Here is a 13465-nt window from a genome sequence, read left to right on the forward strand (position 1 = left end):
GCTGTTTAATTAACTCAGTTCTATAATCAGTACTACAGATGTGATTATGAATAATCATTCTTAGAGAACCAGATTTATTTATTACAGCTGTAATAAATATTTATTTTTTTAAAAGAAAAAAAAAAAAAAAGGCTTAAATCCACTGGTCGGTCACATGGTTTGGCACATACAGAGTGACTTCACACGCACTGTCAACCAATCAAGTCTGAGCAGTGATGTCAGAGGTGCTGGAAGGGGCTCAGATTGTCTCATGTCAAAGGCACTTACCCATAATTCTTTGTGGGAGGGGCAGAATTTCCACTGTGAGCAGGATTATTATTATTATTTTTATTTTTAAGAAAGTGGGTGGGGCTGTTTTAGTTCATCAGTTCTGAGAGCCCTCCCCCTATTCCAGTCTGTGCTGTGGTGACTGTCGGGGTCAGAAGTCACCTGCAGAAGTAGACTGAATGCGATTGGTCCCAAGTGTAGTGGAATATTAGCAGCTTCTACATGGCAGCTGTGTCGATCTGAACATACAGCTGCCGAACTCCTGCCTGTGGAGACAAAACCATTCATCGTGGCTGAATACTATGTTGACATCCTACTACCATCAAACCATCAATACTGCTACTGAAAGTAAAGTTTGTAAGAATGGTGCTGCTGACACAACCCTACATCTACAACTTCAACTGCCACCAGGTACAGTGTACTTGAATGAAGCTGTGTTTAGGTACCTGCGTGAAGATGTGGTGTGTCTGGCTAAGGATCCAACGGGTGTCAGCGTCAGGGGCGACCAGCAGCTTTAATGTTCCGATATAAACATCAGTACACAGAGTCCAGAAGTGAGGCTCCTGCAGATTATACACTCCCTGCAGTTGCTGCACCTGGCCACAACAAAACAAACATCAGACTTGTCCACTCCATTCAAGGGCTTGAGGTACAATTACCTTCTTAAATTAGTGCTACAATTGTTACTACTACTACTAAAACAAATGATTACTTACTAATGATAGTATCAAGAAATGTACAGTTTATACGCTAAAATACATATTTACAGAATCTATTCAGTGGCACCTTTGGTTTCTATTGTCATGAACTGCCAGAACCTGCAACAAGTAAAGAACTGGTTCTTATTCCACTAACTGCATCCTAAGACGATCTGTGCAAAATCAGACTTCCAGGAAATGCAGCTGCATACACTTTTAAATTATTAATTTGTCAAGTAACTGACAAAGTACATCAAAATCTAACTTTATGCTAAATACTGATGTTTGCTCAGTTCCTACCTCTTCTTTGAACATTGAGTATGGTCACTACTCACCCTCTGGTAGCACTCTGGTAGGGCATGGTCTAGTGAAAATGGAGTTCTCTGCATCAGAATCCCAATAGACTCCTTCAGTAACGGTACCACACTGAGGATCAAATGATAGAAGAGAGAAAGTTTAGAAAGTAGAGAGTCTTGTTTTTTTTTAGTTACATTGTGCCAGTTCCTAACAACAGCCACCTCACGGCACTCTGCATTGTAAGACCCCACAATTTTGGAGAAAAACATTCCAGCAGTCAGACTATGAGTAAGCAGTGACAGAATCAAGGAAGAACTCCCCTTTAACACAAGGAAAACTCCAGCAGAACCAGGATCAGGAGACAAAAGTCAAAGATGTAACATAACAGGAAAACAAGGGAGGACAAAAAAAAAAAACAACTTGCAATACTGTTCCACTGCTGTGCAAGAATACACTCGTGCAAACATCCATGCCACTAGTCAACTAATTTTGAAATCATAGTCCAAGTCCAAGTTGTGGTGCATGTACCATGAACCACAGTTCAAAATTGTAGAGATTCTTAAGATGGGTCCGAGTTTAACTCATTTGCAGAATCTGTAGATTTACAACTGAAGTTCAGCTCCATGATGAGTTTGACTTTCCAGCTGCAGAAACCTGATACCTGCAGTTATGTGAAGGCCTCTCAGCTAACCACAGCACCACTCTGCTGACTCTTTAAATTGGCAGCTGTGCTCACTTCCAGCATATCAAACCACATCAGCACACATGAACTCCATTTATCTTGGATTTCTGGGAAATCTGACCACTGCATTCACATTCAGAAGACCAGCGATTCGAGAACAGACTCCAGGACTGTATAAAGGACAATACCAGTGGTTTGGCATGTTGGCTTCCATTAAATACTAATTGGACATTCTTTACATTAGTGGAAACCATTTTCCAAAGAGTCTGTCAGTTTTTGATTGATTTTCTTTCTTCCAGGCAGATGTTGTTTCCAGCTTGTTTTTCTCTGGAATTCGACTTTAGAGCTGAAACCTGATTGATAATCCATAAGCTCTAGTAGTCAATGAGGAGGATCTGTAAGATGTTAAGGAATGTCTGCTATCATCTGAAGGAAATGAGCTTCTCTAACATATGTTTCTGATAAGACAAAGTTACACATCATGAGCACTACTAAAGAATGTAAAATACTCAAGAGATCATTAAAAGAGAAACCAAAAAAAAAAGGTTCTCACAGTCCTGCAGTGACTTCAGGCCTGAATCTGGGTTTTCATTATTAGAGAGTGGTTCACTTCTTTTTGGCGTACATCACTGTTATGCCACAGACCAGATCCGACCCAAGAACAGTTCATGTTCCAGATAGGAAAATGTGAAGTAATCACCTACTGACCCATCAGCTCCCTTAGATCTTCGGGTGGATACAGTTACTGCCTAAAAGTTTTAAAGACCAAGTATTTGCCTTTAACTGATGGAAATTAAGTAATATAGATTACTGGGTGGTAAGGTGGAACAGTGGTTAGCGTTGCTGTTTCACAGGAAGAAGGTTCCTGGCTTGAATCTTTGCTTAGGCTTTCCTATGAGTAATGTTAGCTTAATTTGTGATTTTAAATTGGTCATGGATATGAGGTCAAGTGCTTATGATATAGAGAATACAATGGTTAATAACTTTAATTTAAAGCACTCCGAGTGGTCAGCAAGACTAGAAGAGTCCTTTATAAAGGCTCAAAAGCACTATATAAAACTCATGGAAGGGAATATTACTTGCTGTTAAATGTTCATAGAAACTGAGCATTTAACAGTGTTTCCTGAAAACCCTCGTCTTATCACTTCATGATAACATTTAAATTTACAATAAATAATTACACAGCAGTGCAGAGTAGTTTTAGTCACAGTAGATGTCTTTCTTAAAGTGCTGTAACTAAGTTTAAGGATATAATCATCCACAGTTATCTTCTTCAATTCCTTGTACCAACACAGAGCAGAGCAGCTGCACTAACACTACTCCAACAGAGGTCGATTATCTCGTTAATAATTTTACCCCTTCACTACGTATGACTCTGGATGCTGTAGCTCCTGTGAAAAAGACAGCCTGACTAGTATTTGACTCCCTGGTATAACCCTCAAAAGCGCACCTTAAAGTAGACAACTCAAAAGCTGGAGAGAAAATGGCATATCACAAATTTAGAAGATGATCATTTAGCCTGGAGGAATAGTTTGCCGCTTTATAAAAAACCCTCCGTAAAGCTAGAACAGCTTGATTGATTGATTGAAGAAAATAAGAACGACCCTAGGTTTCTCCTCAGCACTGAAGTCAGGCTGACAAAAAGTCAGAGCTCTGTTGAGTCAGCCAGTCCCTTGACGTTGACTAGCAATGACTTCATGAATTTCTTGACAAATAAACTTTACAGTCCATGTACTGATCTTAAAACGGAACACCTACACTGTGCTTCCTGACCCCACATCAAATTTGCACGTAGAATAAAGCTTTTGTTTGATATTTGTTTGATATTTAATCTCAAAACAGCTCTGAGTCTGCAGCAAAGGATCTAAACTGAAATTGTCAGGAGCAGGTTGTGTTCAGAGTTTTAGTTTAAAAATCAGCTGGGAGTGCCACATTTTCACTGTTTCTTTTATTTACGGCAGGTTTTAAGCTTATTATAGATTCTCTGCTAGGGGAATATGTTTTATATGTGCAGCTTCTTAAGCTGTTCCTTTCTAAAACCGTTGGGTGAAGCTCAAACTGTGTGCCGCACTGTTAAAGGAAGGTCTGTTTATTCATTTGGTGAATTTGAAAATGTATAAATGTTGTTATATGTGATTCTAATCTGCTGAAACACAGGACACACATCAAGTTAATCAAATTAAATTGTTCAAAATTAATTTCACTTTGATATGCATCAAACTGAGGGAATTTTCACATCTAATTTATCAGGCTGGGATACTACTGGGATGATACTGGGACAGTAAGTTTCACAGCTCAAATGTGCAGCCATCATCTTAGAAATCAACAGCAGCACTGAGAGAAAACTCCGTGATAAAATAATTAACTAGAATTAAAATGTTTATTTCACTGCACTGTGCACTAAATCATCCGATCATGGGCATGTACACACATGTATTCGGGTGTCTTCTACTGTGCGTATTTTGCCCTGTTACTGTCCCCAAGTGGTCGCAGCAGGTCGCTGCCTCTCCCTGAGTCCATTTCTGCCAGAGGTCTTTCCTGTTAAAAGGGAGCTTATCCTTCTCACTGTCATCTGATTGTTCTGGTTTTCCCTCTACTACTGTAGGGTCTTTAACTTGCAATATAAAGCACTTTGAGGCAACTGTTGTGACACTATGTAAATGAAACTGAATATAAAATACCAGAGTAAAAAAAAGGCACAGTATTACTGTCCAGACCAATACTGGCTGATCAAATCACTTTACGAATTACTGGCAATTTCTGCTGTAGCGTTAAGTCTAGGCCACAGTTTTTGTATTCTCAGTAACACAAAAAAATCATCACTTCAGTATAAGAAATAATAATAATAGCATCAATATAAGGACTCACATATGTCAGCAAATCGCTGACCACAATGACGTGAGGGGCATGCACATAGAAGTTGAAAGAAGTCCAGCATTTTATTTGTTTCTATCAGCTGGCAGCATGTGTAAAACACCAGCACATACTTAACCCATATGCACTAGCACACGCAGAAATGGCAGCAACGACGGCAGCCATTTCTGTAGGTTACATCATAGCTCTACGTAAATTCCCTGGCCAAGGCTAAATCAGACATTAAACAGTAAGAAGTGATAAGGAAGTATCACCTGACTCCAATGAGGATGGCGATCAGCATGGAGCAGATGGGATCGGCAATCATTAGATCATATTTCTGCATCAGCAGAGCGGAGATGATCACACCGACACTGCCCAAAGTGTCTGCAATAATATGCAACAGGACTCCTGGAACACAAAGATACAACACACATCGATACAGTTTTGATACATAGTCATCAGAATACAACAAGTTCAGACTAGTTTATGTAAGACAATGAAAAAGATACTAAAATAGGTTAAAAAATAAGTGCAGAAACTAATAATTCTAAATGGTTGGCATAAATTAAATTCTTCTAAAATACTACAAATCCAACTGTAAGTATAGTTACGAAATTAAGCTAAATAAAAAAATAGAACAAACTGCTGCATGTACAGTGATGGAATCTAACATGTAGCGTGAAGTTCTCAAAGACTTACACTGGAGGAAATTTATAATTATACTCCTTCAGAGCTAGCTAGTAATAACTGTAGTTACTGTACACCACTGTTAAATCTGACAGAATTACTTTCACAAATGTGACTGCTCAGGAGGAGGAGGTACTTTAGCTCTTTACTTAAGTAAAAGGAGCAGTGCAAAAGTTTGAAAGCACTCTGGTTTAAGTCCTGATCACTATTTATTTCCACAAGAAGGGCCAGAGCAGTCTTTTCTGAGGCGGCTGAGGTCTTAACATCTGTCGGACAATGCTAAGCAGTTTCCAGAATTGTGCTGTGACCAGTGCCATCCTCTATTCTGTTGCATGCTGGGGCAGCAGGCTGACACTTGCAGATGCCAACGGACTCAACAAACCGATCCACAAGACCAGTAGTGTTGTGGGGTGGAGGTGGGCTCTCTTAAGATGGTGTCGGCGAGGTGGATGTTGTCCAAGATAAGGACAATGCTGGACAATATCTCCCACCCACTTTATGACATGCTGGCCAGTCACAGGAGCACGTTCGGTAAGAAACTGAGATTACCCAAAATGCACCACTAAACGACACAGGAAATCATTCCTGCTTGTGATCCTCTTGCTGTACAATTCCTACATCTAAAGTACAAATAAACACTGCAATAGCACACACTTCCTATCACATCCTCTACAGAGAAAATAAAGTCGGTATGAAAGGGGGCACCATAATTTCAACTTTGTGTAACATACTGTGATAGTTATATATTAGAGCCATTTTAATTTATTAGAGATATTCTATAATATATTGTATTATTTAATATTGGTACTATTGCTATTATATGTATTAGTGTTCTTACTGTCTTGGAGCACATGTGACCACATAATTTTCTCGGGGATCAGAGGACAAATGTACAGGGTACCAAATGCTAAGATGATGAAATGGTAAATAAATGGCCTGTATTTATGTAGCGCTTTTCTAGTCCCTAAGGACCCCAAAGCGCTTTACATATCCAGTCATCCACCCATTCACACACACATTCACACACTGGTGATGGTAAGCTACATTGTAGCCACAGCCACCCTGGGGCGCACTGACAGAGGCGAGGCTGCCGGACACTGGCGCCACCAGGCCCTCTGACCACCACCAGTAGGCAACAGGTGAAGTGTCTTGCCCAAGGACACAACGACCGAGACTGTCCAAGCTGGGGCTCGAACCGGCAACCTTCCGATTACAAGGCGAACTCCCAACTCTTGAGCCACAATCGCCCCTTGAGGATGCTATGTACTGCATGCTCAGAAGATGGAGCACTTTGGGAACGCCCCTCCACCCCAGTAGTTTAGTGTAGCACTGTGTGTGTGTGTTCATTTCTCACCCTGCAGGATCTGTTTGCTGGAGCCTTTTCCCGGCAGGTGTTGCAGTTCGTCTAAAAAGCAAAAAATAAATAAATAAATAAACGCAAAAAGTGAGGTTGGAGGAAGTCTGTACCACGCAGGTTTGTTTTACTACTAAATGAAAAACCGTGAGATTCTGATGGCAGTTTATTAAATCTACATGAGCATTCAAACATTTTTTTACAATATACCGTATTCACAAATTCACATACCATGCCTGTGCTAGATAGAAAGCTTTCTAACATTCACACACTGATGACGACACGGGCAGCACCTTTGGCATGCAGGCCGAGGCAGCCAGAGATCAAACCAACAATCATGTTCATGTTGTATAAAAATGACATCACGGGACGTGCGGCCACATTGCTATAATGACCCTCACGAGGTGGTCCTCAATTGTAATAGAAAATTAGCTGAGTCGAACTGAGCCAAGCCAATCTAAGTAGGTACTAAGGGAAAAGGGCTAGAAGTGTCTAAATTGTGTTTGTGGCATTCTCATGCAGCATTTTCCTTTGTCAGACTCTCACCATTATAGTGTGGTTCCTCGTGTCCTCCATGACTGTGCCAATCTGCGTGTTTGTCGTGGTGGTGATGTCCTCCATGACTGTGGCAATCTGCATGTTTGTCGTGGTGGTGATGTCCTCCATGACTGTGGCAATCTGCATGTTTGTCGTGGTGGTGATGTCCTCCATGACCGTGACCGTGACTTGTGCTACCATTAAACAGAGAGTGACTGTGTCCGTGGTCTGAGGATGGAGAAGGAGACGTCAGACAAGCAAAGATCTGCAGTGAAGTTGTACAAGGCTGCACTCGACCTGTGAGGTTCTGCACAGATGTATCAATGTTCTAGTGGCATGCAGCAACGTTTAACTGAGCCTGAGTTTAGTTCACTTGATTTACAGAGGGTCTACAGAGTTGCAGAGTCCCTATAAAAAGCTTCGAACATCTACCAGGTTTACAATATCAAAGTTTCAGAGACCTGCTTTAGTGTTTGGGTCTGCAGAACACATTTTAGAGAGTTGCAACAATAATGTAAAAATGAGACGTGTGGTTACATGTTGTATAGTTGCACTCAGATGCCTGATCTGTACAGGCTCTACTTGATTGAACAAAAGAAGCTATGAGGGTTCCACTCCAATAATGTCATTTATTTATTCCCAACTCCATTACAATGAGGCTTTTATGTGTAAAGCCCAGGAATCCATGAAAAATGTAGGATATAATGCTGGGTAGTTGACACTAAAGATGCCATATTCTAATTTGGCTGAGGTATGACTAAAACTTTCTGTGGAAAATGGCTGGTGAAGGTACAGCGTAACCGCAAACCTTTCTAACACCCCATGTCGTATCTGCGCTCTAGAAATGTAACTACACACTGGCATCAGTGCAGCCCGCACAGCTATGAATGCTGAAAACAACATCATTTTCACTGGATCCAAACTGCGGAATCGACTCAAAGCACTTCAAGAGCGGCAGAGACACTCTAGGCTCAATCCTTCAGGTGTATTACCTCCCTCTCCATGTGAGTGCCCATGTCCTCCATGCTGGAACGCAAAGATCCCGACCAGGTTCACCAGCAGACCGGCTACAGAGACAGGAAGCAGCCGCTCATGGTGAACATCTGGAGGCTCTAGAGCTCTCTGACAAACAGAGACAGATGGTCACATGCTGGCAGGCGTATTTTCACTAAATTTCAGCATGCCCTGTTAAAGCTTAAGGTTATGTAACTACAAGAGTAAAAATGATTTGTTTCTACCCCAACTTTTGCAGTATTAGGAGAACTGATACAGCACACATGATCAGATGCAAAAACCTACACAAGGGACTCATTGTTCTTACCTTGTTTAATCAACTGGGTGATCTACTGTATATACTCTTGTTATATACTCAACAAAAGGCAAGTCTGACTGTGCTGTCCGATTTGTTGTTGTTGTTATAATAAATCCATCTATTCTCTTCCACTTATCCAATTCAGCATCACAGGGGGATGAAGCCTCATCTCAGCTGCCACAGAGTGAGACGAAGGGTACACCCTGGCAATTTAGAATCACCAATTAAACTAACCCAACTAATTGCATGTCTTTGGACTATGGTCCTTTTAGTAGAAATGGGTAGGGGATAACTGTTCTTGAGTACTGGTACTGAATATATTATTTGGCTCATCTGATAAAAGGATTTCTTCTGCTGAAGACTGACGGATGCGACTTTACTTCAGGTTAACTAAGCTCCATCATCATTCCTGCCATTATGTGTGTAATATGAAAAACCGTGTAGTGAAATTTTGTTATTTCATTGATTTGATCAGTTTTTATGGACAGTGACAGGAAATTCTTTTTTCCTTACATGGGTGCTAATAAATTGCACATAAGAATTATTTCTAGACTGAAGTAGTACCTCTCTGACAGTAATGAATCAGGGTGTGCAGATGTCGCAGCCATAGCTGGTCAATGTCATTTAAGCCATTATTTAACCTCGTTTACAGTGAATAAACCTAATCCAGAAAAGATTTGACTCAGAGTCAAAGAAAGATTGTTCGACTGGTTCTCACAGCAACCAATCAAACAATCTCATCAAATCGAAGGCTTTCTCCCTATAGGCTTCCATCCACATGAAACTATTGATGCTGATGTTAAAGCTTTATGATTTTCATATCAGTAGACTGATCCCAAGTTGCTCTCTGATGCATTCAATGTAGTGTGAATGTTAGATACAAAGCACTTAGGTGTAGAAAAAAGCATTTGTGTCAATGGGTGAATGAGGCATGTTGTATAAAGCATTTTGAGTGCTCGAGTACAGAAAAACAAAAGAAGAACCACAAGAACCAGTTCTTTTAATCCATTATGTTGGCCTACTTGTAATGCTATAACAGGCACTGCATAATAAGCAGACACACCTTGTAGATGTGATGGTTAAACTTAGGTAAAGTGGCAAATGTGTTACCTCAACTCCTTCCGAGAAAATGAAGAAAGCAGTGAAGATGAGGAAGAGCCCATTGACAAAGCCTGCCAGAACCTCTGCTCTCACATAGCTGAGACACAGACAGGACACAGACGGATTAAACACACTGACTGTCAGTGAGAGACCAGAACAGAGCTCAGAGTGGATGTTCTCACCCGTAGGAGAAGCTATCGTTGGATCTCCACCTGGAGATGACGGAGGCTGCCAGACCTGCCAGCAGGGCAGTGCAGTCAAAAAACATGTGGAAAGAATCTGAGATCAGACCTAAACTGAACACATGACAAACATGTAAAGAGATTCATTAAGGAACAGGAGCATCTGAAAAGATTTTAATGCTGCCGCAGATAAAACGACGTTTTTAAATGGTTACGACACCCATCACCCTTTTCCTCTTTTTTTCTGTCACACATACACTACCAGTCAAAAGTTTGGACAAACCTTCTCATTTAATTGTTTTTGTTTATTTTCATGACTTTTAAATTGTAGATTCTCACTGAAGACATCAAAACTATGAATGAACACATTTGGAATTATGTAGCAAACAAAGAAAATGTGAAATAACTCTAAACATGTTTTACATTTTAGATTCAAAATAGCCACAGTTTTCTTTGATTACGGCTTTGCACACTCTTGGCATTCCCTCGATGAGTTTCATGAGGTTGTCACCTGAAATGGTTTTCCAACAGTCTTGAAGGAGTTCACAGAGAGGCTGAGATCTCTTCTCCTTGTTACGTTTCCTTAGTAGTGGTTTCTTAGTAGCTATTTGACCATAAAGCCCTGATGTGAGACTTTGATATTAGATAAAATGAATATTGATAAAGTTTACCTTTATGTGTAGAATCTGAATATCGCAAAATATTTTAAAAAATTGCAATAATATCGTATCGTACGTTAAGTATTGTGATAATATCGTATCGAGGGATGTATGGTGATTCCCACCTCTAGTGGATACCCCCTAATATGGTCATTTCTGGCACACAGGTTTGGCTGTGAGCACAGATCCACCCACATGCTGCTCAAAACTTCTGTTTGCCAATCAAAAGTTTAAAGGGAGAGCAGCAGGAGGAATGAAGCAGCTTTTTTCAGACAATGGATGAAGTCCCAATGTAAGTCAAACAGGACTATTTTGAAATGTGGCTTTTGTTAAATTCAAGAATCAATAAAATGGAGCTGGAAATGAGCAGAATAGCTCCACTTAAAAAATATATTTAAGACATGCGGAAATATTCTTTGCAAGAACGGGGAGCTCTGTTCCCTGCACATGTCCAAACCATCTGAGCCTTTCCCATGCAGCTGTGCTTCAGCGCTGGAATATTTTGAGTTTGGAAAGGCTGACTGATGATTTAATCCCTTACTTTTTCACTCTATTACTAGTTAATATTGTTCATTTTCCATCAGGTCACAGTATTTTCTCTCTGTAAATCCTGAAATAGTCAAAACGAATCATTCTTAGGTATAGACAGACAAATATTTATTCCCCTTTTCTTCTTCTGTTAACAGTAATAACAACAACAACGATGATGATAATAATAATAATAATAATAATAATAATAATGATTTGCTATTCATTTTGGGGGTATTTTTCAGGATGCACTTTTAGAAATATTGGGAAGATTTGGAAAGTTTGTGTAGTGTGGGTTGTGTATCTGCTGGCTAATGGCAACTTCTGCTTTCAGGTTAAAGACGTCCGACACTAACACACTCTGGCTTCCTCCATGCTAACACGAACACATACGTGGCACATCCTGAAAACAGCAGAATACACACACACATACACTGCCTGATGCTAACGCTATGTTAGCCTACCTGTTACTCCAGATACCATACGTTAACTCCACAAAGGCGAAGGACAGGTTCAGACATAGGAAGAAGAACAGATTTCTGGAAGTTTTATCGGCGAGGATAGACCTACAAAAAGCACACAACAGTATGAAAACCAGCAGCACAGATCATAGCATGAGCCACAGACCGCAGACAAATCCCTGTCATCAACTCCTAGAAATTATATATACGTATAACTGTCGTTCAAGAACAAACCCTGAAGGCTGACAATCTTATAAAAAACATTTAATGCAGAGGAAGCTAACAGTGGCACAGATTCATTTAGGCTAGCCGGCCAGCAATAGGCTAGCAGCTTATCATTAGATGGCTCCCTTTTAGCCGCTATTAGCAGTGCGAAGATTACCTGAACCATCCGGAGAGTTTCAGCAGCAGGTTATACTTGGTCGGCTTATACTCGTCGTCTTTAATAGATAATGGTAACATTTTCACAACTGGAGACACACACTCACACACTCACTGGATAGTTTAGCTACGGAATGCTAACTGTCAATTTCCGGTTTGTGAGATTTCACAATAAGGCGTCATTGCTGTCACAGTTTGTGCTCGCCTGCCATAAGTAATGTTGAAATGATGATGATGAAGATGATGATGATGATGATGAAGATGAAGAGTACTATTATAATTATTGTCATTATGAATAGTAATAATAATAATAATAATAATAATAATAATAATAATAATAATAATAATAATAAATCAACTACACTGCAGTTTTGGAGAGATCACAACAATCACAATGGGATTTCTGTTATTGCTTTGTTGCTTGTTGCTAAAAATAAACAAATTTGGTGATATATAGTTTGGCTAAAACGAGTGGGAGACAATGGATAGTATAGAGCAGTTAATGTGTGAGCAGGTGAGTAGTGAGCAGGGGCGCTATAAAGTGGAGAAAAGTGATTCTAAGGGTTTGGCAACAAAGAATAGCATACAGCCAGGGTCTGACCCCACTTCCCCCTTTCTTATTTTGGTCCAGGTGCACGCGTACTGGTGGCTCAGTTAAAAGGGAAGACTGGATTTCAAAAAAGAAAAGAGGGACAAGTGGAAATTAAACTCATAGCGAAGTCCATACGAAAGAAATTGCTTAACTTTCCTGTTATTATTTAGTTTCATTTCTAATAGAAAACAATGTTTTGAGTTGTTTTAGCATGTATTTGGTGCAGGCAGACTTTTGTACATATGTATACTAAATTACTTATCTAACAGATCAAACCTTTGGCTCAGGGTTAGCTGTACCACTCCCATCTCCACATATCCACACTACTGACCAATACTGAAGCAGTAAAAGAATTACCTTTGTAACATTTTATAGATGAGAATTTAAATTTTCTTCCTTCCAAAAATCTATGGCCTCAAATCCCTGGTGATTTTTACGCTAAAACAGAGATGTTACTGTTGTTTATCTAAAATTAACTTATTGAAAAATTAAAACACAACTTTTTTCATCCATCTTTAGGATGAATGAAAATTCAAATCAAGAATCAAGAAATTACCTGGAAGGTAATATCTTTACAACCAACCAGTCCTTCCTGTTACACACCAGTATGTGTAAACTCACAGTATTTTAAACTGTGAATGGCACCTCACATACTTGAAGCTGTGATGATTTTCCTTTAGAATTCATTGAGGCATGAATAGGAATTAAATAAATTAATCAAAAATATTTGTGTTTTCACATGTCTATATTCAAAATCACAGATGTTCAGTCTGTGTATACACGTGTGTGTTGATTATTAGACAAGGCAGACATCACGTATGGAGTTTATATTTTCTTTTTAAATAACTGTCATGTCTGGCAGCTCTTGCAA

At 39.8% G+C, this 13465-nt stretch overlaps 1 protein-coding gene across 2 annotated transcripts; it reads right to left on the bottom strand.

Moving 5' to 3' along the window:
* Positions 1-87: 87 nt before the first annotated feature.
* On the bottom strand, positions 88-12143 carry slc30a7 (solute carrier family 30 member 7). Of its 2 annotated transcripts, XM_085375780.1 has the most exons (11): positions 12004-12143; positions 11625-11726; positions 9974-10087; positions 9801-9888; positions 8371-8500; positions 7388-7606; positions 6842-6892; positions 5073-5208; positions 1301-1391; positions 714-863; positions 88-533 (listed from the first exon to the last, which is right to left on the bottom strand). In XM_085375780.1, the coding sequence occupies exons 1-11, from the start codon at positions 12081-12083 to the stop codon at positions 486-488; spliced, it is 1209 nt and encodes a 402-aa protein (XP_085231906.1). In that variant the 5' UTR covers positions 12084-12143; the 3' UTR covers positions 88-485. The 2 variants fall into 2 exon arrangements, with proteins under 2 accessions (XP_085231906.1, XP_085231907.1); XM_085375781.1 differs by lacking the exon at positions 12004-12143 and having other exon boundaries at positions 9974-10082; positions 11625-11706.
* Positions 12144-13465: the final 1322 nt, after the last annotated feature.

Source organism: Diplotaxodon limnothrissa, linkage group LG17 (assembly GCF_057381915.1).
Source record: "Diplotaxodon limnothrissa isolate DT_005_m linkage group LG17, D_limnothrissa_male_GT1.1, whole genome shotgun sequence".
Lineage (NCBI taxonomy): Eukaryota > Metazoa > Chordata > Actinopteri > Cichliformes > Cichlidae > Diplotaxodon > Diplotaxodon limnothrissa.

Bases quoted from the DNA above. Each gene is read 5' to 3' on its own strand.
- slc30a7 (XM_085375780.1), bottom strand. From the start codon at position 12,083: ATGTTACCATTATCTATTAAAGACGACGAGTATAAGCCGACCAAGTAT. The intron at 8,501-9,800 runs GTAACACATTTG...TCTGTTTGTCAG, and splicing joins TTTTCTCGGAAGGAGTTGAG to AGAGCTCTAGAGCCTCCAGA. The intron at 1,392-5,072 runs GTGATACTTCCT...TTTGATCCTCAG, and splicing joins GCCATCCTCATTGGAGTCAG to TGTGGTACCGTTACTGAAGG.